Source organism: Phodopus roborovskii, unplaced genomic scaffold (genome assembly GCF_943737965.1).
Source record: "Phodopus roborovskii unplaced genomic scaffold, PHOROB, whole genome shotgun sequence".
NCBI classification, from domain to species: Eukaryota; Metazoa; Chordata; class Mammalia; order Rodentia; family Cricetidae; genus Phodopus; species Phodopus roborovskii.
The window spans coordinates 11,954,795-11,982,274 of record NW_026126516.1 but is presented as its reverse complement, the minus strand read 5'-3'; the positions used below and the strand labels follow the sequence as shown (position 1 = coordinate 11,982,274).

Sequence of the window (27,480 nt, the reverse complement as noted above, 5' to 3'; positions counted from 1 at the left end):
TCTTGTCTAGCCCCCCACACACACCTCAAAGCAGCATCCAGCAGATATGAAGCGAGAACGTGAGTCTCCAGACCAGCTCCCATCCTAAGCCCAGACACCCCATCACATGGCTACCCTGGAACGCGTCCCTGGGACCTGAGGGACAAGCCTCTTCCTGTCGTTCCCACCCCGGCTCCACACTCCTCGTGCCTTTTTGAAGCATCGCACCCTAGGGGCTTGGGCTCCTTCCTCCTCTTCAGCTCCTGCCCGCTGTCCCAGAGTGGCCCCAGGAGAAGAAAGCAGGGCCTTCTTCCTCCTGCATCTTATCAGATAGCCCCAGCCTCCCACACCCAGGCCACTCAGGTGGGATCACCTGACCTCAGGTAGGATCTACCTTTCCGAAGCTGCTGGGGTTTTCCTTGGCCTTGGAGGCAGCCCTGAGCAGGCACGGGGGTACTGGAGGAGGCCACAGCTGCAGAGTGCCACAGAAGTCCGTGGGGTATGTGGACGTGCCACGAGTGGTGGGCGTAGGTGGTGGGTGATGCTTCTTGCGCTTGGCAGCCAGGCTGAGCTTCTGGGCAGCCCTGGGGAGAAGAGGTGGGGGCTCAGAGTACACCAGCAGCTACCCCGTCACTGAGTCACTGTGTCTGTCCACGTCAGACCCCATCAGCCACGTGGGGGAATCGCTCGGAGAAATAAGCCGTTAATTCTTACGGTTGCATGCATGGCCTGCCCGCTTTTCTGAGTGGGACCCCCAGCCAGGACAGGAGGAGATGGCCCATGTGGACACAGGACTGCATTCTGCTCTGGGTGAGCCCTGACGTCACAGTCTTCATGCCTAACCTTCCGCAGCTTCCTTCAAGCTCACGTCCTCCAGGGATACATCCTGGGGTGGGTTTTCCTGCAGCCCTCAGGCCCTGGCAACAGCTGTCTCCACTGCCCTCCACCACCCCGCCCCTTAGCCAAGTCTTAGGATCCTACCTTGTCTGTGGACCATGAGAGCTACACAGCCCTAACCCACACCTCTAAGGACATCACCAAACCACACCATGGTGACCCTGGCTGACTCATTCTCCCTTTCCTGCCACCATTTTCCAAAGGGGGGGACCCGGCTGGGGCCAGGTGATCAGGATGAGAAGCTATCCAACCACATCCCCCCCTCTCCCACATCCCCAAATGCCCCCAGCTCCTCTCCCATCCCTGTAGTCCTCCCAAGTCCATTTTGCCCTCCTCTCAGAAGGGTCCAGCATGCAGAGCCCAGAGCCCGGGGCCCTCCTTGGCACCGTGCTGCTGCTGATGTGGTAAGCTCCCCTCATCTTTAATAGGAGTTGTCTTTTAAGAGGCCCCAGGGACAGCTCCCTCCTAGTGAGGTGTCATCACAGAAAATAAAAGTAATCTACGACGCACGGAGTCCCTAACGGAGCCGCAGCGGCCCCGAGTGCGGCAGAAGGACACAGTACTGACTGTAGGGAGTGCTGGTCTCATACCCAGGAAGAGCCCTGGGCCCCAGAACCTGGGCTCCCTGGCAGTGGTAACACCCTGAGGGGCAAACTCAAACCTCACACAGCGCCTTAAGCATGTGCCTGCTGCCTGCCTGAGCCTGTGTGCTTGCAAAGCTCAAGTGAGCCTTGCCAGGAAATGTTTGTCAGTTTCTCAGCACCTTCACGGAAGAAGCACACAGCAAAACATGGAGAAGCAAGCGAGGCTAACACGGTCACCTACCGGAGAAGGGTCAGGGCAAGAAGACTCCCTGAGCTACAACCCAAACTGCAGTCCTGTGGGATTGGAGCACATGGCTGTGCCCGGCAAGGGTCATAGCAGATAAAGCTCTACTGTTGCGGCTCAGGGGCTTTGCGTGCCTCCATCTCCCTGTCTGGGCCCTCCCACGCCAGATCCCACCCCAGCAGCCTCCTGAGGAAGAGCCTCCATCCTGCCTCAGAAAGCACTGTTATCTCCAGGTATGATCAGGGCAGGGCAGTCACAACCCTTTGCCTGGCACTGCCCAGTGCTGCCTGGGCAAGACAGGAGCTTTCCTAGAGTAGCTTTCTTGCCTGTAAGTGGGGACAGACAGAGAAAACTCTTCCTAGGATTTGGGGAACAGGCAGTACATGGGGCTGCCAAGTGTTTGCCCTGGCTGAAGGGTGTGGTCAGACCCCTGCAAGGTGACTATACTGGTCAGCAGACAGTAGAGACCAAGGCACGCCCACTCTGAACCAGCCCTTTACATCTGTGTCTGCCCCATCGTAGGTCAGGCAGGGCCGGAGTACATCTTAAAGAAGTCTACAGGGGAAGGCATCTCCTCAAAGTATGTGAAGGCCAGTGGGAAGACCAAGGCATCTAGAGAAGGCCTGGCGTGGAGGACGGAAGGTTGGAGCAAGATGGGGGTGAAGGTTGGCTTTGCTGGGTGGGCCCACGTGACTACAGACAACCTGCCCGGGGTAGCCCTCCCGGGAGCCAGAGGCCTCAGCACAGGGGTCAGCTGACCCAGCCGCCTCCTGCACAAGGCCAGCTCCTTGGTCTGACCTGACTCTGCAGCACCTCCCAACCCAGAGGGGATGGAAGCCATCGGCTGCTGGAGCGGACCCAGCCCCCAGCGCTCACAAAGCCTGACTCCCAGCAGGCCCCTTCCCGATGCCCCAGAACAGGTACCTTCTCTTTTATAAAGCTGACACAAATTCCCATCAACCCCCAAGACTACGAGGCTTTGGCTCGCAGGGGGCATTAGTCCCCAAAGGCCAGGCCTGCCCCCTGAGGACCCCAGTTTGGTTCTGAGCCGCAAGGACACAAGAAACATGGTGTCACCAGGCTAAGAAAGCACAGGGTGCCATGTCCAAGACCATCAGGTGCCAGGACCATCAGGACACGAAGGGAGGAGTGGGCAAGTCTCGGCAGTCTGCCCTTAATGGGAAAACTACAAAAGGCAAGAGCTTCCAAAGAGCCCCTCATGCTCAGGGACACCGCCTCCAGGAAGACCCCCAGCCCTAAGCCCCCTACTCTATAGAGCCGCCCTCGCCTGACATGTCTACAGGGACATGAGCCAAGCCAAGCCCGAGCTCACGGGAGGCCTGGCGCACACCCGATGAGGGAGTGAATGACAGTTTGTGACACCGCCAGCCTGAACAGCAACCCCAGGCCCTACATCTCTCTGGTCACTGATTCATGAGAACCGAAAGGAAGATTTTCGAGGAAGGTATTTTAGAAGCAGACTGACTTGACACTGAGGGCTTTGAGCGTCTGAAAGGCAGCCTGTTCCCTTAAAGCGACCAGCGGCCACCAACCCCACGCGTCCTCTAAGCTGAGGCTGGTGGGCATGGCAAGGCCACGTGCCAAGCCCCCTTCGCCACAGCAGACCTGCCATCTGCATGGTCAGCCTCATGCCGGCCTCAAGTGCTCGCTGGGCACTCTGTGGTGGGCCCTACTAGACAGTTAAGATCTGACTGGAGGGGGCTGCCACCGAAGGCCTCCCTGGGCCTGCTGGCCCCCGACACCTTACTCCAGGCCCTACACCACAGGTGCTGTCGGGTCCTCCCTCCTGGTCGCCCAGACCCAGCTTTGGAGCCTCTGCCCCTCTGGCAGCTAGGCCCAAACGTCTGTTCAGAAAGACACTTGGGGCTCCACAGAGGCCAGGAAGCTCTGGGTCCCAGAAAGAAATCTCTGCCCCATAGCTATCTGAAAGATGCCTCTCTCAGAAATGATTCCCAAGATAACTAGATTCTGCAGAGGTAACCCATCTTTACCAAGGGCAGAAAGATAGCGTGGGAGGTGCCCAGTGCTAAGGGAGCATCCTAGCCAGGGGGGGTTGCGGTTTGCATAGCGATTAGAGAGCTCAGAACACGGTGGGCGTCTAAAGCGTGGGAAATATGAATCTGGGAAACCATAGGCTGATGGATCTTTATTCGGGGAGAAATCACACCAGAAACAGACGACCGCCGCAGGTCACCGTCCCAAGGATGCCTCCAGATGCTTTCTGTCTCCAACCAGAAGTAAGAGAGCGAGCTGGGGTCCCGGACCCCAGACCTAGCCTCCCCAGGTCACACCCACACCTATCCCCATGCCCCAATGGGCGTGGTCAGTGCAAAAAGGTGTGGGCGGGGTGGATACCTCACTACAGGGGTCAAGGTCATGGCAGCCCCCACAAAGAGAGACCTCAAATTTCTAACTGGGGACAAATTTCTAACCGGGTGGTGAGTGCTTAACCACGCAGGTCCAGCCGAAGGGATGTTACCCCACCCTCCAGGGCCCTCAGGTGCCCTTGAGACTAGTGTACCTCACTGCAGACACACAGAAGAGGTAAAGGAAGACTTGAGCTGGTTGGGGGAAAACCCTCAGAGAAATGGCAGAGCCCAGACTCACTCCAGGACTCTAAGATTGGAAAAGCCACACTTCTGAGCCCACCCCACGCTGTGCACAGCACAGATGCACCTGCCAGACTTCTCCTCAGATCCTGAAGCCCATGCCCAGAGCCCACGAGGGCAGCGCTCTGATCAGGTGTCCATCCAAGCACACCTTCACAGACTCAAAACTCGTCCCCTTCCATCATGCAAACCTCCTCAGGGCAGGGACGGGGAAGGATCACTCTACCCATCCAGGTTCAGGGGGTGAAGGTAGGAACACAGCATCTGCGAAATAGGAGCCAAGGGCCCTGGGGTGGGGCCAAAGCTCTGGTGCCCTCTGGGCAAGCCCCTGCCCAACTCCTGCCTCCCCTTTACCCACAATGCCAGGGGGTGGTGCAGTTTCCAAACTCCTTGGGTTGAGCCTCCCAACCAGAAATCTCAGCCCTGCTGGGACACCTACCCGTAACGTGGCCCTCAACAGGTCTTCAGGAAGCCACGGAGTTTCAGGGTGACTTATAAACTGAAGCAGTGGCAGCCAGTAGGGCTCCCCACCCCCGCCCCTCAAACACACCCGCCTGGGGAAACCTGCCTCCTGCCCCCACCCAAGTCCACTTGTTTCTTTGTTTCTATGGTAACTTCCCAAGGTCAGGGTGTTGCTCAAGCAGGAGCCTCGCGCAGCCTGGGCTGAGACAAAAGGCAGCCAGCACCAGCTGCCCACTGCGGGGCGGGGTAGCTAATGTGCCAGTGGGAGAGGGCTACACACATCACACTCAGTGTCGAGACCCTTCTCAGGCACCAGGGGCCTCAGAATCAGGGTGCTGGGTGCTAGCCAGACTCAGGACCAATGGCCACGGAAACTCTTTTCAAAAGATCTGAGTGTTTCTAAACCTCCTAGCAAGTACTGTGCCAGGAGTGTAGGCGCCACAGAGGCCCTTGAAATCAGAGCTGAGCAGGACATGGACAGCTATCTGTCCCTCGAGTCCAGCCCCCTAGACACCACCCTGCCTGCTGTTGGTACATAGAGACCCCCCAAGCAGGCTGAAAAGGAGTCCTTCATGTCTCCATCTGGAAGGTCCTAGCCAGGTTCTCTGCACCTAATTGGGGCGGTGGCCGAGGACACACCATTCACAGGAGGTACTGCGGCGGCAGCGGACAACAGCCTCCATCAGCCAGCAGCAACAATGCCCTAATCACATGCCCCGTCACGCACCACACCAGGCCCCTCGGTCCCCCCGGACCAGGCTGATAAGACGTCCTCCGCACACTGCCCAGCATGATCCAGACAAGCTTATCAGCGCCCATGCGGGCTGTTAATGGGACAGTGACCCCCAGCTGGCTGCCATTACCTCTCATTATGGCGATTACATCCTGTAATCCCCTTTCTCAGGCTGGACGCTAGCCAGAGGACTGTTCCCCTACCCATCCACTGCCCAAGCTGGGGGCAGGGTTCTCTTCCCACCTCCCAGGCTGAAGTACATCACTCCCTCTGCTCAGGCCACATCCCCAAGCTAGGCCCAGAAGGGGAGCAGACAAAGCACAGCCCTATTGCTTCTCTGGACCGGAGCTCTAGGCCCTGGACAGGTACCGTTGAAAGGGAGGCTGGCCAGGTCAGGAGCGGAGCTGCTCAGTATGATGCTCACGCTCCCACTCTTTGACTGACTGAGCCACAGTTCTCCCAAGGATGGACCACATGCCACCAGGGACCAAGAACTCAGGGCCTCCATTCCCCAACATGCCGCAGCCTGTGTGACCCCGCAGCACATACCTTATAAAGAAAGAGGCCGCAGCTGATGGGCCCGTGGAACCCCCTGCTGAGGGTCCTGGAGCTGGAGTGACCAGGGCTGAAGTGCACGCTGCCCCACGGCCCCACGCCTTAGACATACCATCAGGGCCTGCTGCTGGGGGGCGGTCTCGAACTGTGTCAGCTACTGCCACAGCAGCTACAGCCGCTTCAGCCTGCAGGAGGAGAGATTCACGTGAGGGGCAAGCAGGTGACAGAGGACACGGCCCCTGGCTGAGTACTCTCACATACCCCTCAACCCCACACTCACACACACACACACACACACACACAACACACTCACACACACACACACACTCACACACACAACACACTCACACACACAACACACTCACACACACACCACACCACTCACACACACACACCACTCACTGACACACACACACTCACACACACACACTCACACACACAACACACTCACACACACACACTCACACACACACACTCACACACACACACTCACCACACCACTCACACACACCACACCACTCACACACACACCACACCATTCACACACACACACACACCACTCACACACACACACCACACCACTCACTCACACACACACACACCACACCACTCACTCACACACACACACACACACACACCACTCACTCACACACACACCACACCACTCACACACACACCACTCACTCACACACACCACACCACTCACACACACCACACCACTCACACACACACACACCACACCACTCACACACACACACACACACACACCACACCACTCACACACACATCACACCACTCACTCACACACACACACTCACACACACACACCACTCACACACACACACTCACACACACACCACACCACTCACTCACACACACATTCACACACACTCACACACACAACACACCACTCACACACACACATTCACACACACTCACACACACAACACACCACTCACTCACACACACACACACAAACACACACCACTCACACACACTTGAAAGACCCTGCCTGTATGCCTGGGAAATCACAGCTGGGAATCTGCAAGGGAGGCCTAGCCAGCCTCTAAGACAATCTGCAAGGACCCATGTCCCCAGTTCAGGGTACGTGACAGGTCTGTCCCAGCCACAGAAAAAAAGGCAGACCCCTAGAGATGGACTCTGCAGCCTGTAGTGATCACAGGTCAGGCAGACAGACCTCTGCCCCGTACCCCCGGGCCATCTGAGATCACCCAGAGGTACAATTATACAAGACACCACAATAAATATTTGGCACAAACAGTAATTGTCCCCATGTGATAACAAATGACACTCCACTGTCTGAAATATAACTCTGGCATTTCCAACTAATTAGCTAAAATAAATTCTAGAAAGGGGGAGGCCTTGGAGCACAGATGTAATTAAAGGCCCCCAGGACAGCTCCCACATGGTGTTTACCTGCCCCTCAGGCTCTAGGGGACAGGGGACCCAAGCCCTAGCAGAGCAAGACAGCAGCTGGTCTCTTCCTGCAAAGCCCCAGGGCCCTCAGCCTGAGAGGAGAGGTCAACATACCAACATGGCCTGTGTCCCAGCTGAGCCAGGGATCCCCAGGCTGAGAGGGCACAGGCCTGGTCTGGGGACCTTGGGCTGAGCTCAGTATTCCTAGGGTCTCTCAAAGGACGCAGACCTGAAGCCAGGTATGGTACCTCTGTAGAACAAGTCACCTTGTAGCCAGAAACAGCACTAACACAGGGCAGTTACCCCCCTCAAAGGGCAGGCGTCACTTTCTCAACCCTTGAAGAACCCCAAATCCTAAGACCCCTCCCCCGAGAAGGGTCTCTCTGCCTATAATAGACTAGAGCCCAGCCCAAGCCTTCAGCCAGCACAATCCCGGCACCTCCTCAGTCCCCAGGCTGCAAGAAGGAAAGGGCAACATCAGGAAAGGACAAACCTGGAATAGCTTACCAGACAGTGCCCCAAACACCTATCAGCCACGTGCCTGTAGATGTACAGGCTACACTCCTAAACATGCCTCAGAACCCAGCGCAGCCAGACCCCTTCTTCTGCAAGCCACTCCCTCACTTAAATGCGGGTCCCTTTTGTATCATTTGGTGTGTGTTCCTATAAAAACTAAACTGCTTACCTGGGAAGAGTGGCGGGTAAATGTTTAGGATACAAGGTTGACAACTGCAATCTGAGCTCCTCGGAGCAGAACTGGATATGGCTGAGTACCCACTGGGCACAGCAGCCCGGAGCCCAGAGCCAGAAACCTTGGGCAGGCTGGAGGGGGAGGGGTGTCCAACCCATGCCCCCCCAGAACCTAGAGCTAGCTTGGCACTCTGTGCTAGCAGTGCTGGGGGCCCAGGGTCCTGTAACACCTGCTGGCCTGACTGCCAGATGCTAAAGCCGGACCCCGCATGGCCCCCTACCCCGGCCGCCCGGGCCTTTGTCCAGCTGACCCACCTGCACCGCCGGCAGGCCCTCCCCACACTGACCTGTCGCAGGAGTCCTGCACGTGACTTGGCTCCACCGTCCTACCAGCTGCCGTGACACGGCTCTGTGCATCGGGACAGCCACTGCCAATTCCTGCCAGAAGCAGAGCCCGGACATGCCAAAAGAAGCCGTCCCAAAGCGAGTACAGAGCAGTGGTGGTGTGGGCGGACCACAACACGGGGAGGAGGTGGGTGGGTGGGCAGACGCAAAGCGTGATGGAAGGAAAAGCGCAGAGAGAGGCGAGCGTGAGGCCAGCACGGGCCGGGGGAGGGAGGGACAGCGAGCAGAGCCCTGACTCCCTGAGCCGGCAGCCAAATCCTGCACCCACACAGAGGCAAGACGCTGCAGAACCTACAGAACACCAGGGTTCTGTGGAGCCCAGTTTAAGAGACACACTAACTCACCTGGGCAGCTCTCTAGCCCTGACCTCTGCACCTACACGGTGCTGGCTGGTGGAGGACCGTGCCCTCCAGGACTCCCTCCCCCCACAAACACGCGCCCCCCCATAAACGCTACCTGTGAGGAAAGCAACCTGGATGCTCAGGGCTACACTTGAGGCAAGTATACAAAACCAAGGGGCTAGCATCCCACAAAGAAGGTTAGAGCCTCAGTGGGGCCGGCCCTCTCTGCCTGCTCCCCCTCCTCTGTCCTCACCATCCAGAGGCTTCCAGGGCCGGGCACAAGGTGGGAAGTCCTACACGTTCAGGGCACTCCGTGGCTGGGTAGACTGAGGCCTAAACAGCAGTCAGAGCACGCTAGAAGGGTCAGCACAGGGTCAGGCCACAGCCCAGTGGAAGCTCCTCCACCCTCTGATGTCAGGCAGCAGGCTCCCTGCACAGGTCACCGTGGGAGGTAAGCAGGCCTCAGGACGATGCTACCCAGCCACCACACTCTGGGGAACCCTGGCTCCTCGAGCCCCCCCTCCCCCAATGTTCACTGTGCTATCTCAAACTATGGGATCAGGAGGTGAGTCCTCTCCTGCAGCTTCTGCCCCAAATCACAACAGGTTTCCTGACGTCCACGGGGGCTTCTGACTGTGTAACATGCCACGCGACTGGCCCTGGCGGACGGCATGTGCAGGTGCTCCGCGACTGGCCCTGGCGGACAGCATGTGCAGGTGCCACGTGACTGGCCCTGGCGGACGGCATGTGCAGGTGATCCTCATCTGCTGTCTCTACCCGACAGTCTAGACCAATGGTTCTCAGCCTTCCTAACGCTGTGTCTATTCAGCAGTTCCTCACGCTGTGCTGACCCCAACCCTCAGAGTATTTTTGTTGCTATTTCTTCCTAACTGTAACTTTGCTACTGTTTTGAATCATAAGTATCTGGTATGTGACCCCTGTGAAAGGGTCCTTCAACCCACAGGTGGAGAACCTCTGGTCTAAGAAACACTAATAGGGATAGTTCCCTCTGGGAGCTCCAGAGTAATGGCTGGATGCTCCACAGGCAAAATGGTCAAGAAATGGCCCCTCTTTGAGCAAGGGTTAAGGGGAGTCAAGCCCTCAGAGGGCTCCCTGGTGGGAGGGGAGACCTGGAGGACATCCTTCAACCTAAAAATGCCAGTGCCAACAGCTGTGGCCTCTGCCACCCATCCATGGGGCAGGCTTATGTCACTGGAGCTGTGCCCTGAGGACCGCCTGTCATGGCAGACTCCACACCCAAATGCGATGTGCTGTGACTTGGGTTAAAGCTGTGTAGGCCAATAGCCCCTCACTCCACTGGAACTCAGGGCCACAATAACACCTAAATGAAGGGACCAGAGCAGCTCTCAGCCATAGCACCTAGAACATTCCAGGCCTTCCAGGAACTCTATGAAGACATAGGTTATACTATCCTCTTGAAGGACCAACTGTCTAGCCAGAGTCAGCCCCTACTTCTGACCTCAGCCAAGATGAAAGTGTCCAGGGGACCCAGACCTGGTCCTCCACTCCTCACCCCCACGATGGGAGCCAGGCTGCCTTTCCCACCTGTAGGAACCAACCTACCTAGTCAGCTCTACAAGGCCGCTGACCGCCTGTGACAGATTCACGGTGCATCTCTCTAGTGTTTAATACCAGTGCTCAGGCACTACTTGATCATCAGCAATTGATGCCCTGCTTCGGGGGACACTGCCTCATCTACAGCATAACGTCATATTTATGGTTCTAATAATGTCCCTATTGATTCCCAGGACTGTTCTCTAATTATAAATCCATTCCCACCTTCCCAAACACAATCAATGTGCCCATGAAATAAGGAGCGAGACCCTTAAATGCCCACATTTTATCCCATACAGGCCACAGTCAGGCCTGCCTAACTAAAGGCCAATCCCCCCCTAGCATCTCCCCAGCCCCCCAGCATCCTCCCAGCCCCCAGCATCTCCCCAGCCCCCCAGCATCCTCCCAGCCCCCAGCATCTCCCCAGCCCCCCAGCATCTCCCCAGCCCCCAGCATCTCCCCAGCCCCCCAGCATCTCTCCAGCCCCCAGCATCTCTCCAGCCCCCAGCATCTCTCCAGCCCCCAGCATCTCCCCAGCCCCCCAGCATCCTCCCCAGCCCTCCAGCATCTCTCCAGCCCCCCAGCATCTCCCCAGCCCCCCAGCATCCTCCCCAGCCCCCCAGCATCTCTCCAGCCCCCAGCATCTCCCCAGCCCCCCAGCATCTCCCCAGCCCCCAGCATCTCCCCAGCCCCCAGCATCTCCCCAGCCCCCCAGCATCTCTCCAGCCCCCCAGCATCTCTCCAGCCCCCCAGCATCTCCCCAGCCCCCAGCATCTCCCCAGCCCCCAGCATCTCCCCAGCCCCCCAGCATCTCTCCAGCCCCCCAGCATCCTCCCCAGCCCTCCAGCATCTCCCCAGCCCCCCAGCATCCTCCCCAGCCCCCCAGCATCTCTCCAGCCCCCCAGCATCTCTCCAGCCCCCCAGCATCTCTCCAGCCCTCCAGCATCCTCCCAGCCCCCCAGCATCTCCCCAGCCCCCCAGCATCTCCACAGCCCCCCCCAGCATCTCCCCAGCCCCCAGCATCTCCCCAGCCCCCCAGCATCCTCCCCAGCCCCCAGCATCTCTCCAGCCCTCCAGCATCCTCCCAGCCCCCCAGCATCTCCCCAGCCCCCCAGCATCCTTCCCAGCCCTCCCAACCACTACACCAAAGCACAGACCATCAGCATGAGATGGCTCAATGTCTGTTCAGACCTAAGGCTGTGGCCAGTCAATCAGTGCACCCAGACTCCTTTGGACCAGTGTCTTAGGTTTGAACGCATCACCTTAGGCTTCCTTTGCGGTCCAGCTCAATGCCACCTCCTCTAGGAATTAATTAATTCATCTGAGCAGTCAGTAGCATCTGTACCCTACACCTGAGTTCTGTTCCCCATTGCTCAGGCAGCCCAGCTGTTGGGTAAAGCCTCAGGAGAACAGAGCAGCTGGCCTCCCTTCAGTACAGTGACTGGAAGGGTGCTGGGCTACGATCAGCATGGCACTCCAACCCTAAGGACCGATGGCCTCAAAAGACCAACCTCTGATCAGCTCCAGCTTGGGTAGAATTCTCAGCACACACCCCATCTGAGAACAAGTCCAGCCAACAAGTTTTACCTTCCCCGGAGAGGCCTACAGTCAGAAAACAGGAGGAGCCTTCCTTACATGGGAGTTTGTACCAACACTGCCCAGGGGCTCTGGGGTCCCTCTCCTTGAAATGCCACTAGACACACAGACCAAGGGTGAGAGCCCACCAGTCCACACCAGGGGCTCTGCAAACTCCCCAGGCCTGCAAGGTTGGCTGCTATGCGCCTGGAATGCATATCTGAAACTCTACCACAGAAGCACAACTCCTTGGAAACACCCACAGCTCCTCTGCCCTCAGGGCTTCAGGTAGCAACAGGGGCAGGGCAGCTTCTTCATGTAGCAGCCATGCACACATGAGCCACACAGCCTGCCCCTGCCCCTGCCCCCTTCACCTCCCCTCCTCCTGCCTCATTCCTGGTGGATCTATTTATACCTTCCCTGGCCAGAGGATCCCTCCCTCCCACTATGGTCACCGGGAGAACTCAGACCAACAGTGCAAAGTACACTGCCCTCCCTGCTAGGCACTGAGGGCCCTCAGTGAGCAGGGTGGCTGAGCCTCAGCATCATTCTCCTGGGCTAAGTCAAGCAGGGCTCATGTAGCGTGCTGGCTGTGCCCTTGTGGTATTAGGTCCTCGCCAGGGCCCAGTCAGAGGTCACCTCTTACATCCCCTGAATCCAAGCCCCACCTTCCAGCACCCGAGGACATCCCTAGGCTCTTTTAACTGCCATGCTGGAATTCCTTGAACGGGGTGGAAAGCTGGAAACTCCAAGAAGCACTCATGCAGGCAATGCCCCAGACAGGGACTTAGGGCTGGATTACGGGGCGCCAGGCCCCTCCCAGAGCTCTCAGGTGAGAGGGGGAGGCCTAGAGGACATCCTGTAACCTATACACGTCACTGCCAGCAACCGTGTACCCCAGGCTCTGTCACCCGATCTAGGCCCCCGAGGACAGCCTGACGTGGTGGCTCTCTCCAAAGGAAGACATTCTCTCTAAACCCAAGCACAGATGAGGGTCCTCCCGGGAACCTCGGGTTCCTCCTTCAGCCCACAGCATCACAGATGATATGAGAAGCAAGCTCGCCAGAAGCATCCCTGCCTTTCCTGGGTTTGCCCCGCCAGCACCATGCTACACAGCACCAGATGTGGTCAGGAGCCCAAAAGTATGTCAGTCCACCTACCCAGAGCACTCACCAGGCAGGTGGGCGGCAAGAAGCTGTTGACTCTTGACAGACTCCACACGCCTTCAAGGCACTGCTGGGCCTGGATGGTGACTGTGCTCAGTGCTCCTCCAAGGCCTGCAGGGGCCACGGACACCTGGACGCTGGGGCCCGGTGGCCAAGCTGTTGCCTTCTTCCTGTCAGGTCCCACGGGGAGCTGCTTCCCTGTGAGGCCCACTGGTCCAGGTGGGTCCCTGGGGCTGGGAGCCACAAGGCCTCCTCGGGAAGCATCAGGGTCTTCATGGCTGGCGGGGGCCTGTAACAGGCGCAGGGCTTCCCGTGTGAGCTGATGAAGGTGTGTGGTACATACGTCACAGCGACTCTCGGTGTCAGGGCGGCACGCCGGCTGAACCCCAGAAGCCGGGAGCTTGTCAAGAAGCAGAGTAGAGAGGCAAGGGTCCTGAGGACGGCAAGGGACAGCAGTCAGCACGCAGGTCCACAGGGAGGCCCCCACCCCAGCTCACGCTGTAGCCGGTGCAACACCATCCATAACATTATCATGGCCCAAACTATTTCATCCGCATGAGCCCAGCAGGAAGATAATTACCAGAGTTAATAGGAGGTTGCCTGTGCCCTTGACAGCCAACCCACTGCCTCACCGTCATTAACCACGCTGGTTCACAGCTAATAAGATACATGTGTAGCTCCCCGACAACCAGCTTGTGGGTAAAGGCACTGGTCCAGGGCCTGGCAGGAGGCTATGAGAAGAGGCCTCCAGAGCTCCCTTCCCGAGCTTTCTCTGGGGCAGGGGCTCACACCATCTCCCTGTCTTTGCAGTCTCCAGCCGGCAGAGCCGGGAGCACGGAAATAGGGTAGTACTGTGGGTGGCAAAGTCCCCAGAGCGAGGGTGGTCATCCCTGGCCCTGAGAGCAGCTGGGATGCCATGGCTCCATGTCCCAAGCTAGGGATACTCAGGGGCCCCAAGGGAACTGTAGGTCAGGAGGATAAGATCCCCACCCAGAGGGAGGGTATTCGGGGGCAATACCTCCCCGAAGAGACACGCCTTCCTCTATGGGGGCAACTCTCCCACAGAGAGACTGGGGATGGATGGTTGGTCTCAGAGTGACCTCACCAGAGGCAAAACACATCCCCTGAGCCAATCCCTTGCTCACCTGGGCCAGCCCCAAGCATTACAGCCCCTTCAACAAACATTACTCCGTCTGTAGCTGTCACCCTGATCAGAGCCCGGGATCATTTCTCAACTGTCCACTCCATCAGCCCCAGCTCTGGGTTCCTTCTGCCTACTTTCAGTCAGTTCCTTACAGCAAGCTGACCATTCTGTCCCCAGGTTCCAAGGGCTTCCTTGAAAAGCCTGACTCCAATACAGCTGCCACCACAGCCTCCCCAGATACACCCATTTCTCAGACTAGGGGACTGAGGTCAGCCACCCCACAAAAGTGTCTCATTTAATCCAGAAATGCCTGTTCCCTGAGTGTGCCCAGGGGCTGGCCACCTGTGCCCACAATGCCTGGGAAGGTCAAAGTGCCGAAGGCTGTGGCCAAGGCGGCCTGAATGGAGAGAGGCAAGGGGGCTAACCTGACTAAGGCCTTTCTTCCTTGGCCCCATTTCCACTCCGAGCCCATGGCAGATCAAAGAGTAACCCCCGCCAGCCCCAGCTGCCTGATTTATGGATGACTTCATAAATCTGGGTGGTTTCCAGGCTGAGAAGTGCCTGGCAGACCAGGGCCCCATTAGCTGATGCCCCTGAAAAGCACCAGGCTCAAGCATACAGAGAGCCCTCCAGGGGCAAGAGAGGCCCCCAGAGATGAAACAAGGGTGAGGGTAGGGATGGGGTGATTCCAGCCAAAGACCCAGCCCCAGGCAGGGGTGGCCAGGCCTGTTTCCAGTCTGGTTCTCATACACTAATTTTCCACTCAGCAGGAGGCTGCAGAGGGAAGGAAGTGTGTCCTGTGGCAGCCATTAGCTCAGCTTGAAAGGGGCCGTCCAGCCCCAGCTCCAGCCTAGAATCCAGGCCCAGCCACCCTTTGTTCTGGGCTCTCTGAACAGGCCTGGAGGCCTCTGCCTGTCCAGGGGCCACAGCCCCTGAAACAATCCCCTTCACCCCCACAGCAGGAGGCTAAAGCCAAAGGGTGGAGCAGAGAGGGAGAGAACACACCAACCCCCACCTACACAGCTAGGCAGAGAGTGGAAGAGACGCCCGGGTGCTCCGGGCACTGGGCAGGGACCAGAAGGGCCCAGACCCCCACTGCCCAGCTGTGCCGTCAGTACCGCGCATCTTGGACAAGGTACCTCTCAACAGCTGCCCTGCACCCCTGGTCTTGTTGCACAAGCCCTACTAGGACCAGAACCCTTGGCCAAGGCCCAGGTTAGGGTCAAACAAGTGAGTAAGTTCCCTCTACCCCCCACCCCCCACCCCCAGGAGAACCTGACAGTTGGACCCAGCTAAAAGCCACCTTTCCTGCCTTGATCACGCTAGAGACAGGAGCAGACTGCTGGGGTAACCAAGTGCTCAGATATGCTAAGCTGCAGGGGTGGGACCACCGTGCTGTGCAGCTGGGTCATTCGGAACCACACAGCCCACTCGGGGAGACCCAAGACCTCCTTGTTTGGCGGCCCACTGGGAGACCAGAGGAGAGGGAGTAGAGACTGGCTTCCCACAGTACCGTCAGGGCTCTGGAGAGGTGTCATCCCTCCCCCCTCCCCCCCCACCTGCTGTTCCCTGCAAGGCCCCCAGACCAAAGGCCTGGGGCAGGGCCACCAGCTTCCCCTGCCCTGCCCCCTCAGCAGCCACCAGCAAACTCTGCTTGCTTGAATTTCCTTTAGCTGTGAGAGGCTCAGCACACAGAGCTTGAGTCCAGGAGGAGCTGTCTGAACCCTCTCTGCCATGACCTCCTTTCCCAGCTACTCCAGCAGCTCACAGTGTCCAGGAGCCCAAGCACCCAAGGACCCTGGGCCCAGGTTCAGGATTTTAACTCAGAATCCCCTGGCCACTGGGCCTGTTACCTCCGGAATCCATTGCTTTCAGATAGACAGTAATTACTCCACTACAAAATATTACTTTTAATTTCCGCTTTATGGTCTAGTTAAACAGATATTTTACTTGTGTTTGGAAAGTATTTTTCTTAATTTGATTCAATTTAGCACTGTGCACAACCCACCCATCACGCGGCGGGTTTTAGGGCACCTCCCTGTTTTAAAATGATGACTTTTCGGTTTTTATTTTGTTTCTGGGGTCTGCGAGTTGCTTTAAGTAACCCTTCCATTTTCTCCTGTGAGAATGAAAGGCCGTGCCCAGGCTTCAGCACTGGTCAAGCTTCACACAGGGGCCAGGGAAAACGAACTGCCCTTCCCCAGCCAGTGGGAGCTTGGAGGATCTTGCTCCCAGTTCTGCCTTAGCTTGCCATGCGAGACCCTCTGAGTCCTGCCAATCATCCATCTCTGCTAAGCGGATCCCAGCACCCACGGTAGGGCCAATGAGAAGCCAAACAGTGCTTACATGCCTGACACCCTGGCATCCCCACCCCCACCCGACAGCACCACCAAGTATGAGGGCCCCATGACTGCAGAGCCTGCTACCTCAACCTCCCTTCCTTCCCGAACAAAGCATTCTGGGCTATGACCCCGTACAGCAACTGTTTCCGGAGTTGACAACAGATCCAGGAAGGGGCTCCCAGTGACCTGCTGTGGAGGACATTCCTGTGTCTCGTGCGGCCTGGCAGAGTGGTCCAGGGCTCAATTTTCCAACCTGGAAACTGGCAGGCACGCCCAGGCTGCCCTGGTCCCCCGCCCTCTCAGGGAACTCACTAGAGATCTGGGCTCTCCATCTTATCAACCTATAGCCCAGCCCACCCAGCACTGACCGGCACGCCACCCATAGCCCCATGCCAGGAACAGGCCAGCTGGGTGACTCAGGACAGACCCACTCATTGACAGCTTACCCTCTCCCTCAATAGCTGCCCTGTTCTCCACGAAGAACCCACAGGCTGCTAGAGACCCAGGGGACACCAACAGCCTCAACTGTGGGGACACAGTGGCTAGTCAGGACTCCACCTGAAAGGGCATAAAACACACTCTCTGACTCAGAGGCTATCATCACTAGTCCAAGCACAAAGCCCCGTGCCTCAGTTTCCCCAGTGGACCACAAGGCAGCAAAGCATCTCCTGAGGCTGTAACAGGTTCACACTGCCAGGTTAGGGTAGCCCGCCTCCTGCAGGTGGGCTACAGGAGGGTTTGCTGGTACCTCTAGGGACAGCTGGGGCCCAAAGATGAAATTCACCAGTAACCAGCTGGAGGGGGACACACAGACTGAATCAGGCCCCTGCTCTATCTAGGGAGGCAGACAGCTAGAGACCACAGCCTGCAGGTGGCCACGGATGGCCCCACCCGTTACCCCCTCCAACAGGCTAACGGAGAGTCCTGGACTAGATCACAGGCACATTCCTGTGGGCACATGCAGCTCTCAGCAAAGCTTTCTTGGGACAACCCAAAGCCCAGCCACGGCCCCGGGGTGTGAGTACAGCTCTGTTCCCGTCACCCTGTAGAACTGCCACCTTACTGGTCCCCAACCCTGTCCTCCACCTATGGCAGTCTGCATGAGCCTCAGGCATGTCTCCCCCGTAGCTCCGATGTCTAGTTTCTGGTTGCCCCAGCAACATCCCCCTATCGGTTTGTTTCCTACCTGCAGAAGCGGCTGTACTCACCTGCCCAGAGCTGCCTGCCCTCCAGGCCCTGGGCACTTTGCTCAAGGACACAGACTGGAGGCGAAGGCAGAGGAGAAGCTCAGCCAGCTTTGCTGCCTTTAGCAAGTTGTGTCCTACTCCATCTCCTCTCTTACCAGACAGGAAAAGTGGCCTGGATGACTGCATGCACGAAGGTCTGTAGCCTGCGTGCTGGTCCTGGCCGCTAGTAGCAGGCCGGGATGCTCTCGCCTTTCCACACACCCAGCTCTCCTCCACACCAGCTCTTAGGGTACTTATAGAAAAGGAGGGTTCTGACCCCATAAGAGTTGCCCTCCCATAGCATCAAGCCCAACCCTCCTGCCAGGTTGGACCAGCCCCCTCTCTGCCCATCCACCACGCCAGAAAAGTGAACCGATGGGCAGGCTACTATCCTGGTATCATCCAGAATCCAACACCCCCCACTTGACAAAGCCCTTCCATTCCACCTCTACCTCTACAGATAAGCCCTCCTTAACAAGACCATAAAAACTGAGACACTTACCTCAGACTGTCACACAGCCTGAGAAGCAGAGCTAAAGCAGCAACTCGAGGTCCCCACTCCCAGGCCTAACCCCTTCCCATCTCCCGGCTGGCCACCTTTTATTAAGGGGGCCCACCTCGGCCTCAGGACTACCAGATTTCTGGGTCTGGGATCAAAAGCAAGGGCAGACTTGGGTGCTTCCTCCTGTGGAAGCAGGCATGGGAGAATTGGAGAGAGTCTGACCAGAGAAAGACAGGCCCTACGGTTCCATGAAAAAGCAGAAACACTGAGTTGGCTTTAGGACAGTCTCTGGGGTTCCACACGGGCTGAGCTTATGAAACTGACAGGAAGGGGTCCGTGGCTGCCGAGAGGCTGCGCTGTGCTGGGGCCATGAGCTGGGACAACAAGATGGAGAGCAGCCTATCCAGCAGGCCAGGCCCCTGATACAAGATCCAGCGTGGCACGCTCCACCCGGAAACAGGAGGCGGCTGGGGCTGCCGGAGTCAGAGGTCAAAGCAAGCAGTCTGTAGAAACATCCATCTAAGTCCAGACCCAGCCAGCACCAGGCCAGGCCCTGGGCCACACAGGACTATAAATCCACTAACACAATGACCTATAAAGCCCGCCCACCCCCTCTCCCAGCAGGGTGCTACCACAGGGCAGGGACAAGACAAGGCTGGGGGCCTCTCACAGGGCACCAGATGCCCAAAACCTGCCTTTGGCTTCCTGACCACAGAGGCTGTCATCGAAGAGACCACGTCCTGGATTAAGGTACAGTGCGTTCACATGCACTACAGTGCAACATGGCAAGGGTTCCCAAACCAAATGGGAACTTTGGGCTTTAAAGGAAGAGATGGGCAAACTAAGGCCTCTGGGTCCTGCTGCAGGTTCCCCTTGTCCCCTGCTTACTCCAGTAGGACGGAAACGCTGAACTCAGCAGCAGCAGAGGGACCAGACCACCCTCCGGCTGCCAGCAGGGACCCACAGGGCCAGGCCAGTCTGGCCCATTCGCCCTGCACTGCTCAAGTTCCCGGTTCTGTGAACCAAATAAAAAGTGAAGCTAGGCCAGGGCATGCTCAGCTCTGAGGTCCCGCTTACTGGCTCAGGGCCTTGAACACAAAGAGCGCGTGGCAGCTTCCAGGAGCTACCCAATGTAAACTAAAACAAAACGAGGTGACAAGGACATAGATAGGGCGACATGGACACGCAGGGACTTCCCAAGAGAACAGTCTCATGAGGCTGGCTGTCTAAGTGGGACAAATCTACCGGGAGCTTCCTGGCAGTGACGAAGCCATCGCTATTTTAGACAAGAACCAGTTCCCCTCTCTTCCACCTACAAGGCCCTCACAGGACCCCAGGAGGAGGTTTCGGGAAACCCTACCTACTCCAAACTGTTGCAAGGCCCTTCAGTTTGACTGAGCCACCACTCAAAGTGTGTGTGTGTGTGGGGTCCTACACAGCCTCCCCGCCCCCATACTGGCACCTCTCAGGAGAGGGCACTGAGGACCCTGATTACTCCTCAGTTCTTGCTTATGAGCTTCTTGTGTGGAAGACAGTCTTCCTGGCACAAGATATGCACACAGACACACATACACACGCATACATACACGCGCACGCACGCGCGCACACACACACACACACACACACACACACACACCCCTAAGGACATGAAGCTTGTACTGGGCACCCCAGGCATGAACAATAGACATTCCAACAGTGCCCCAGCAGAAGTTCAGATTGCAAAGAATAACCCCCTTAAACCTAAGTCCTTCTCCAAGTGCCACCCTCCCCCCATGCCTGAAACCCCAGGCCAGCAAAACTGGTAAGATGCACCCTGTAATAGACCTATTCATTGCCCCACACTGAGTGAAGGACATACATGAGACACAGGGAAGCCAATCCAGGGAACCACAGATCCTGGAGGCAAAGGCTGGAGCTACCAGGGTCCTCCTGGTCCCGCCTGGACCCCAGAATAGTATGGATCTCTGAGCACCTCCAGTCAGGCCCCGCGGTAGACACCTCGATGCTGAGTCACCTCATCTCCTGCCAGCCAGCCCCAGGGAACGCCAGCCCCTCTCACACCTCCCCTAGCTGACACCTGGGCTCAGCTGGGAAACATTGCTGACGCCAGGGCCCCACCCTGAAAGGCCCCAGGCAAGCACTGGGCCTGGCTCCAGACGTCAGGGAAGAGGGCAGCCTACAGGGGTGGGGGAAACCGCTAGCAGTCCCAGGGAGCAACTTCCGATCGGAGGAACCAGCCTCAGTCCAGATCGTCCAGGGCCACAGCCGTTGTGGGCGAGCATGGCCTTACATTGCAAGTCACAACGCAATCGGAGCTGGGAACTGTGCAGCCAGAGCATGCATGGCCCCTACTCCAAGTAGAAGGTGGCACACTAAGAAAGGGCCAAGGCATGCCCGCAGACGGTGCCGTGACATATTAGCACATTACCAAGCCAGTGAGGCCAGGCCACAGGGAGGACAGGAAGCCCCCGGATGGACCCTGACCCTCAAGGGTGGGCTCCTGTGGGCGGAGAGACTCCAGAACCAAAACAACGCATCAGGGGCTGCATGGGAATGGGAGCTACAGAAGAACAGGCAGCCTTGTTTACAGCTCCACTCAGCCAGGCACAGGCCACCGCAAAGGGACAAGGGCCTGGGGGGGGGGGGGGTAAATAGGGTGAAACTCTGGCTGGATGAGCAGGAGGCCCGCAAGACCTAACTGAGAGTCAATCATTTTCCTGCTGGGGAATCATTAATTCAGCTCCAGTATTGACAGTCTAAAAGAATGTCACTAACTAACCCAGGAAGAGTCACCGCCTCTGCATAACTCTAGGGCAGCATGTGGGGTGACACCCTTTACAGGGGAGAAGGGGCACCCTCGCCTGGGGGCGGGAGGCATCACCTTAGGGACACACAGAGAGAACGCCCGGCGGCCTCAGGGTGACCACCCATGAGGTACGAGAGGAAAAGTCTAGTCACCCAGTTGTTTAACAAGCATTTCCGTGTGACCGGGACTTCTTCATAAGCTGGCACAGCTCCTGGTACTCTGGGCTGGGACAGCGAAGGAAGGGACCTGCTGGAGCTTTGTGGCCACCTCACTGCAACAGAAGTGGACAGGAAGACGGGCCTGGAGGGCAGCAGGGGAAAATGAGGCCTGGGCTTTGGCTCTCAGATGGAAGGCACTGTGACCAGCCCCAGCCGGATCTCACCGGCAGGAATGCCTGACAGGCACCACAGCAGGGTGGCGGCACCCGACAGCCATGACAACCCAAAGGACCAGAATGAAGGTGACCCTCAAGGCCACCTCAGAAACACAGCTCACCCAATACCGTTCTACAGACCTGTGAAGAAGGCATAAGGTGACGAGTGTGACAGAGTGTGACAGAGGACACGGAGCCAAGGGCTCTCGCAGCACCGGCCAGGCGCATAACTGCCTGCTGGCAGAAAGGTGGGCCGGAAGTTAGTGGGGACACAGGATGACTAGGGAGCAACATGCCACCAGGCTGCTCCCTTGACCCCACAGTGCCTTCTAATACTGCATTAGACAGGGACCCCCAAGCCAAGGACTCTAAGGGTCCCAGCTTCGACCCCTGACCAGCAGTGAGAGCCTAACAGGCCTCATGCCTGCTCTAAGAACCATGGAGGTAGGTGTGAGATTTGGGCAGACTTCTCTGTAAGCTGTATACTGCTGTCCATTAGCAAAATTAGAAATAGACCCCTCGGGGGATCCTAGCTCTGCACCCTAAATTCTTAGCATCATCCTGGCCTTGGAAAATAGAGCTATGGAGCCCACCCACAGGTGGCAATCACAGTGTCCCCCATCTGCCCTTCAGTGGGCTTCCTCCCACCTCAAAAGCGGGTCGTGTGTGTGTGTGTGTGTGTGTGTGTGTGTGTGTGTGTGTGTGTGTGTGTGTGGGGTTAATGGAGGGCTACAGCTGCAGCTCCCTGTGAACTCTGGGAAGGGCCTGGCCTGCACTGCTAACAGGACAACGGCACCTATTGAGATCCTGGGCTGCTGGTCCAACACCTGTGACCCAGGGCTTTCGATTTTCTCTGCAGAGAAATGGATGGCAGAGTCTTCCTGTCCTGTGCACAGCACTGCACAGGTGAGACAGGGTTCCCAGGGTGGATCAAGGCCACCCTGGGAGACAAGAGGGAACAGAGGAGGGGCTCAAAGCCACACAAAGCCCTGGCCAGCACCCTGGTCAGCCCATCAGACCCAGGCTAGCACAAGCAGCCTCAGTGTGGAGGGGCAGCTTGCACCGACCACCCGGGAGCTTGGGCAGGGAGGGCAGTGTCTGCAGGGAGAGGCCACAGACCTCCACGGGGCTGGGCTCTCAACTCTACCAGTTCACTACCGTGGCTGCCGCTTTCTTTACCAGGGCTCCACCCACCAACAGCCAGTCAGCCTGGGGCCTAGGCAGCAGCACTCAGCAAAGTCCTACTCCGGGAGTGGGTACACATCTGCTCCCACATCAGCTTGCTGCCGGATGGGCCTCAGGAGCACAACCCAAGAGCCCTCTCTGGCATCCTCCAGGCTTCCTGGCTTTTTAAAGCTAAGATCCAGGCTGTGCAGAGCACGGCAAAGGCTGGCTGCCACTGACAAAGGCCAAACCACACCCGCGGTCAGTCACACTCCATACAGGCCTGAGAGACTGTGACATCCCCACCCTAGACAATGCCAGGAGAGACCCGACAGGTGCCCAGAACAGACACACCTGACTGGCACCCACCACATATCTGCCCCTGCCCGCAGGGAATTCTGGGTCTCACCCCAACCTCAGCACTGCTGGGAGGGCTGTATCTGTACGGGATGGGGATTTCAGTCGCTTCCCAGGGACTCCTTCACCAAGGCTGAAGGTCAGGAGCAACTTCCTGTGGAGACCCCACACCCCTGCCTTGCACACTTCCAGGGACCATTGTTCCCTGAACAATGCTCCTGCTCTTTACAAGTCTGGCAAGACTGGCCGGAAAGCCCAGTAGACTCCTCTCCCATCAGCACTTGCCCGCGAGGCTGAAGCCTGGGAAACCCAGAGACTCAATACCCACACAGCAGGCCTAGGCCCAAGACACAGAGATCCAGGCCAGGACACAGGCTCATGACAGACGCTGGGCAAGTGTGAGCAAGGACCCCACAGCTTCAGAAGGGGCCACTCTCTCAACCTTCATACCTATGTACACAGGCATGCCAATGTCCAGGTGCCCAAAGGCCACACCATACCAAGCCCTGCCCTGAGTGAAGCCCCTGCCTTCCCCTTGTCTACCCCTCCTAAATACTACGGCTCCAGCTATGGGGCATCTGTAGCTAGGAAAGAGATCTGCCCAACTCCCTGTGACATGCGGCAGGACCCCCTACGGTGAGGTGCACCAACATACAATCTTGCAGACTGGGAACCTGGGTAAGACAAGAGGGCCACGTTGAACCCGCCATGCTGCAAGCCCCAGCCCCAAACTCTCCCAAGTTCCAGCTCTGCCTTGTCTGAGACGCGGCCTGAAGGAGGGTCACTTACCCGGAGGGGAGTCCCGGGCCCGCTGACCAACTTCCATGCCTGTCGTTTGAGCTCCACGAGCTTCGTATGGCAGTGGCGGCACCAGCCACCCCCACCAGCCGAGTGGCCCTGCTCTGCGCTGGCCCCGGCGCCCTCCGGAGCAGGGCGGCTGCTGCATGGGTCTTGGTCGAGCCCGGCGGGCAACCTTTTGCGCGGAGATACCTCTAGCGGCTGGGGCTCTCGAGCCGGGCCACACTCGGCTACCTGCAGGGGGGGCGGGGGAGAAGGAACAGTAAACCCAAGCCTTTGGGCGGCGCCACTGCAGACTCCACGCGGCCGACTCCAATCCCGGGCGCTCACGCCCCTAAAGCCACGCTCTCGCAAAAGTTAAGGCGCTGGGTGCAACGCCAGAGTTCCCCGCCGAAGAAACCCCAGCCGGGCGCCCAGGGGTCCCCCGCCGCGCTCCGCTCCAGGTCCCACCCCTAGAGGGCGCCGCACGCCCCTCAAGCATCCTTGTTGTCCAGGGCTCTGAACCCGGTGCCCGCCGGTCCCAGCCGCCCGTTCCTTGCCCAGCCTTGAGTACCGTGGGCTGCACCGCACACAAGGAGGCGCCGCGGCCGACCATGGCCCGGACGCAGGAAAGGGAGCGCTGGCTCTCGGGGCGCAGTGGCTACGTGATCCGCCCCGGGGGCACCCCCATGGTCCGGTCGGCTGCTCTGAAGTTGGTTGAGCAGACGAGTGGTAGAGAGTGTGCTGTGGCCGCCGCAGGCTTGCTCCGGGACAGGCTGGGCGGGGGCGGGGGCGGGCCAAGGCCCGTAGAGGGAGGGAAGGGGGCGGGACGCCAGAGCGCCGCCCCCACCCTGGGCAGAGCCAGGTGGGCGGGGGTCCTGCTCCTCCTTGCGGCCACGCCCACCGCTAGGACCCCAACCTGTTAGGTGAGTGCTGACGGGGGAGGGGCGATGGGGGCTGCTGAGACACTAGTAACGCACACGCATGCGCCTGTGTCCCTCCTGAACAACGATGGGGTCTGCGCGCCTCCTGGGAAGCACCCAACCCTCTCTTCACTCACTTTGCGAGCGGGAAAACTGAAGCTTTTGCCCAAGATCGCAGAGCAAGGAAGTGGGGGTGAAGACTGTGGAGTAGCGGAAGGGGCTGGACCCCAGCCTACAGCTTCCCCAGCACCCCCCAGTGCACCCTTTGGCTCCAACTGTCTCGCGTGGGTGAGGGTCTGCGTCTCAAGAAATCCAGTGTGCGGCTAGGAGCTGTCTCGAAGTATCTTGGCTGCCGCGTGTGTGCCTGAAAGTGGATTGCACGCTGCGCCGCCTGGGAAGTGGGAGGAAGCCGTGCGGCTGGCCCTGGGGGTGTGCTGGCCCTGTTGTCAGCAGGCCTGGCAGATGGGAAGTTAGCTCCGGAATTAATTGCCTGTTTGTCTCCGACCTGGAGGTCTCCCACGCTTCCCCAGCGACCAGTTGCTCTCGCCCAAGTCAGACCCCAAATGTCACTGCTATCTGAGGTCACCCGGGCTCAGGCCTCAACTCCAGATCAGTCCGAAACCCCAGATAGGAGCTCGATGGAAGCTGCGGAGGGGCTCCCCGTGACACAAGCGCCACCTGCCGGCCATCGTGCGCACAGGGTTACTCGCGTTTGAACGTAGGGCTTTCCCCTTTAGTCTGAGACCTAGGACAGCTGAGCCAGGATGAATCAAGGAAAGACCCTGGCCAGACATTCCTAGACCTTCGCAGTTAGACCTTCGCACAGTATAGGGTCTGTCCAGCGCCTCATTTCCGCTTAACTCTCCCCCCCACACCTGCTTACTTAGCCCTCCACTCCTAAGCACTATTGGCCAAGAGTGGGATGGATGACCCGGTTTCCCAGGTCATCGGCTACTGAAGAGTGTAAACACGATGGGGAGTCATAAATAAGCTGGGAACGGGCTCCCCATTTGGGTTTCTGCGACGCCCAAACCTCCAGGACCTTTACTTCCTCTTCTCAGCTTTGCAAAGGAAGACAAGCAGGCGTGGGCCCACCCTGGAATCTGGGTAGCCTCAGGCACCACCCTCCCCAAGGCATCCCTGCAAGCCCTGCAAACAGCGTCATCCCGCCCCTCTACAGCATTGAGACAAACACCCGCGACCTAGGAGGCTCACACATCTATATCGACGACCCCTCCCACATACACACACTCTCTCCCTAGCTCCTCACACGCACACCCAGAAGCATCACCCGGAACCCAGGCCCTGCGCTCCTGATGGGCCACACCCGCAACTTCACTTCCCTGCACCAGCGCGGCTCTTCGGGAAGCATACTCTACACTCGAGTTCCCAGAGGACACAAAAACACAGCCCCGCAAGACGCCGGGATGCACCAAGCAACTGGAATCACCCCAGAAACTCAGATCACCTGCTCCCTGGCCTTTTCCTGCCCACCCCCGCAAGGTGAGAACCGGGATCTCTGCGCTACGCTACGCTCTTCTCCCCGGGTGACCGCTGCTCAAAGCTCGGGTCCCAGCGCAAGAATCAAGCAGCACCAACACGGGAAAGTGCAGTCTCCATGCGACATGCCGGACTCCGCCCGGGACCTGCCGCGTTTCCCAGTGCTGCGCGGCAAAGTCGCGGGACAGCGTCACCGCTGCCAGCCCGGGCCCCGCCAGCCCTCACCTTGCCTCGCCGCCGCAGGAGGTGACTGGTGAAACCCAGGATGATGTCCGAGTCCAGGCAGAGCGCCCCCATCTCCAGCAGGCTTGGAACCTTGCGGGGCGCGCCGCGGGGCGGCTCTGGGGACCCCGGCAGCGCCATGGAGGAGTGGACCGTGAGCAGCGGCCCCGAGCGTCTCCCGCTGCCGCCGCAGCCACCCCGCCCGCGCGCTCCCTGGCCGCGCGCCCGCCGTCGCCGAGCCCCGCACGGCGCAGGCCGCCCACCAAGCCCCTAGTCCTCGGCGGCCGGCGCCCCCCAGCCCTGCGCTTGCTCCGCACCGCGCGCGAGCGCGCTCCAGCCCCGCCCGCCCGCCCGCGCCGACAGCGCCCCCTCAGCCCGGGCGGCGAGCCGGACACGCGGACCCGAGTTGGGGAGTGGTGTGTAGCGGAGAACCGGGGACCAAGACCTCCTAGGTCCGCACCTAACCGCCTTCCATGCCCCAAGACTCCAGGACCTTATCAAGTGGGCTCTGGCGCTGGGCGGGGGCACCACGACCAAGTTGGGCTCCTAGAAACCTCTGCAGATAAGGGGCATCGTTCCAGCTTCACACTGTCCTGTCCTAGGCGGCTTGGTGTCCGGGCTTCAGAAAACACTCAGGCAGATGACCCGTGCTCTCTGCACTGCCCATGCTCCGAGGCACCCATGCCTGGGGCAAGTACTCGAACCCTCGCTCCCCAACCCAGCAGCTTTGCTTGGACACAAATTCTGGCACTCCAAAGCCTTGGGCTGGGAGTGGAGGGTGGGATCAAGATATCTGGGCAGGGTGGAGGGGGGGTAGTGAAATGTTGCCTAAATAACCTAGATCCTCCGGGGAAGGTCTTTACAGGTAGAG

General features: G+C 58.7%; 1 protein-coding gene across 2 annotated transcripts in view; it reads right to left on the bottom strand.

The window, feature by feature from the left end:
- Nucleotides 1–24,731, bottom strand: part of Kif26a (kinesin family member 26A) — a 36,711-nt gene extending 11,980 nt beyond the window's left edge. The window contains exons 1-5 of one of the 2 annotated variants that reach the window (XM_051196673.1): nt 24,539–24,731; nt 23,977–24,219; nt 13,281–13,706; nt 6,079–6,269; nt 374–563 (exon numbers count right to left, since the gene is read on the bottom strand). In XM_051196673.1, the coding sequence (XP_051052630.1) occupies nt 374–563; nt 6,079–6,269; nt 13,281–13,706; nt 23,977–24,219; nt 24,539–24,580 (1,092 nt within the window). In that variant the 5' untranslated portion in view covers nt 24,581–24,731. The remainder of the gene's footprint in view (nt 1–373; nt 564–6,078; nt 6,270–13,280; nt 13,707–23,976; nt 24,220–24,538) is intronic. The other variant, XM_051196675.1, reaches the window with a different exon arrangement.
- Nucleotides 24,732–27,480: the final 2,749 nt, after the last annotated feature.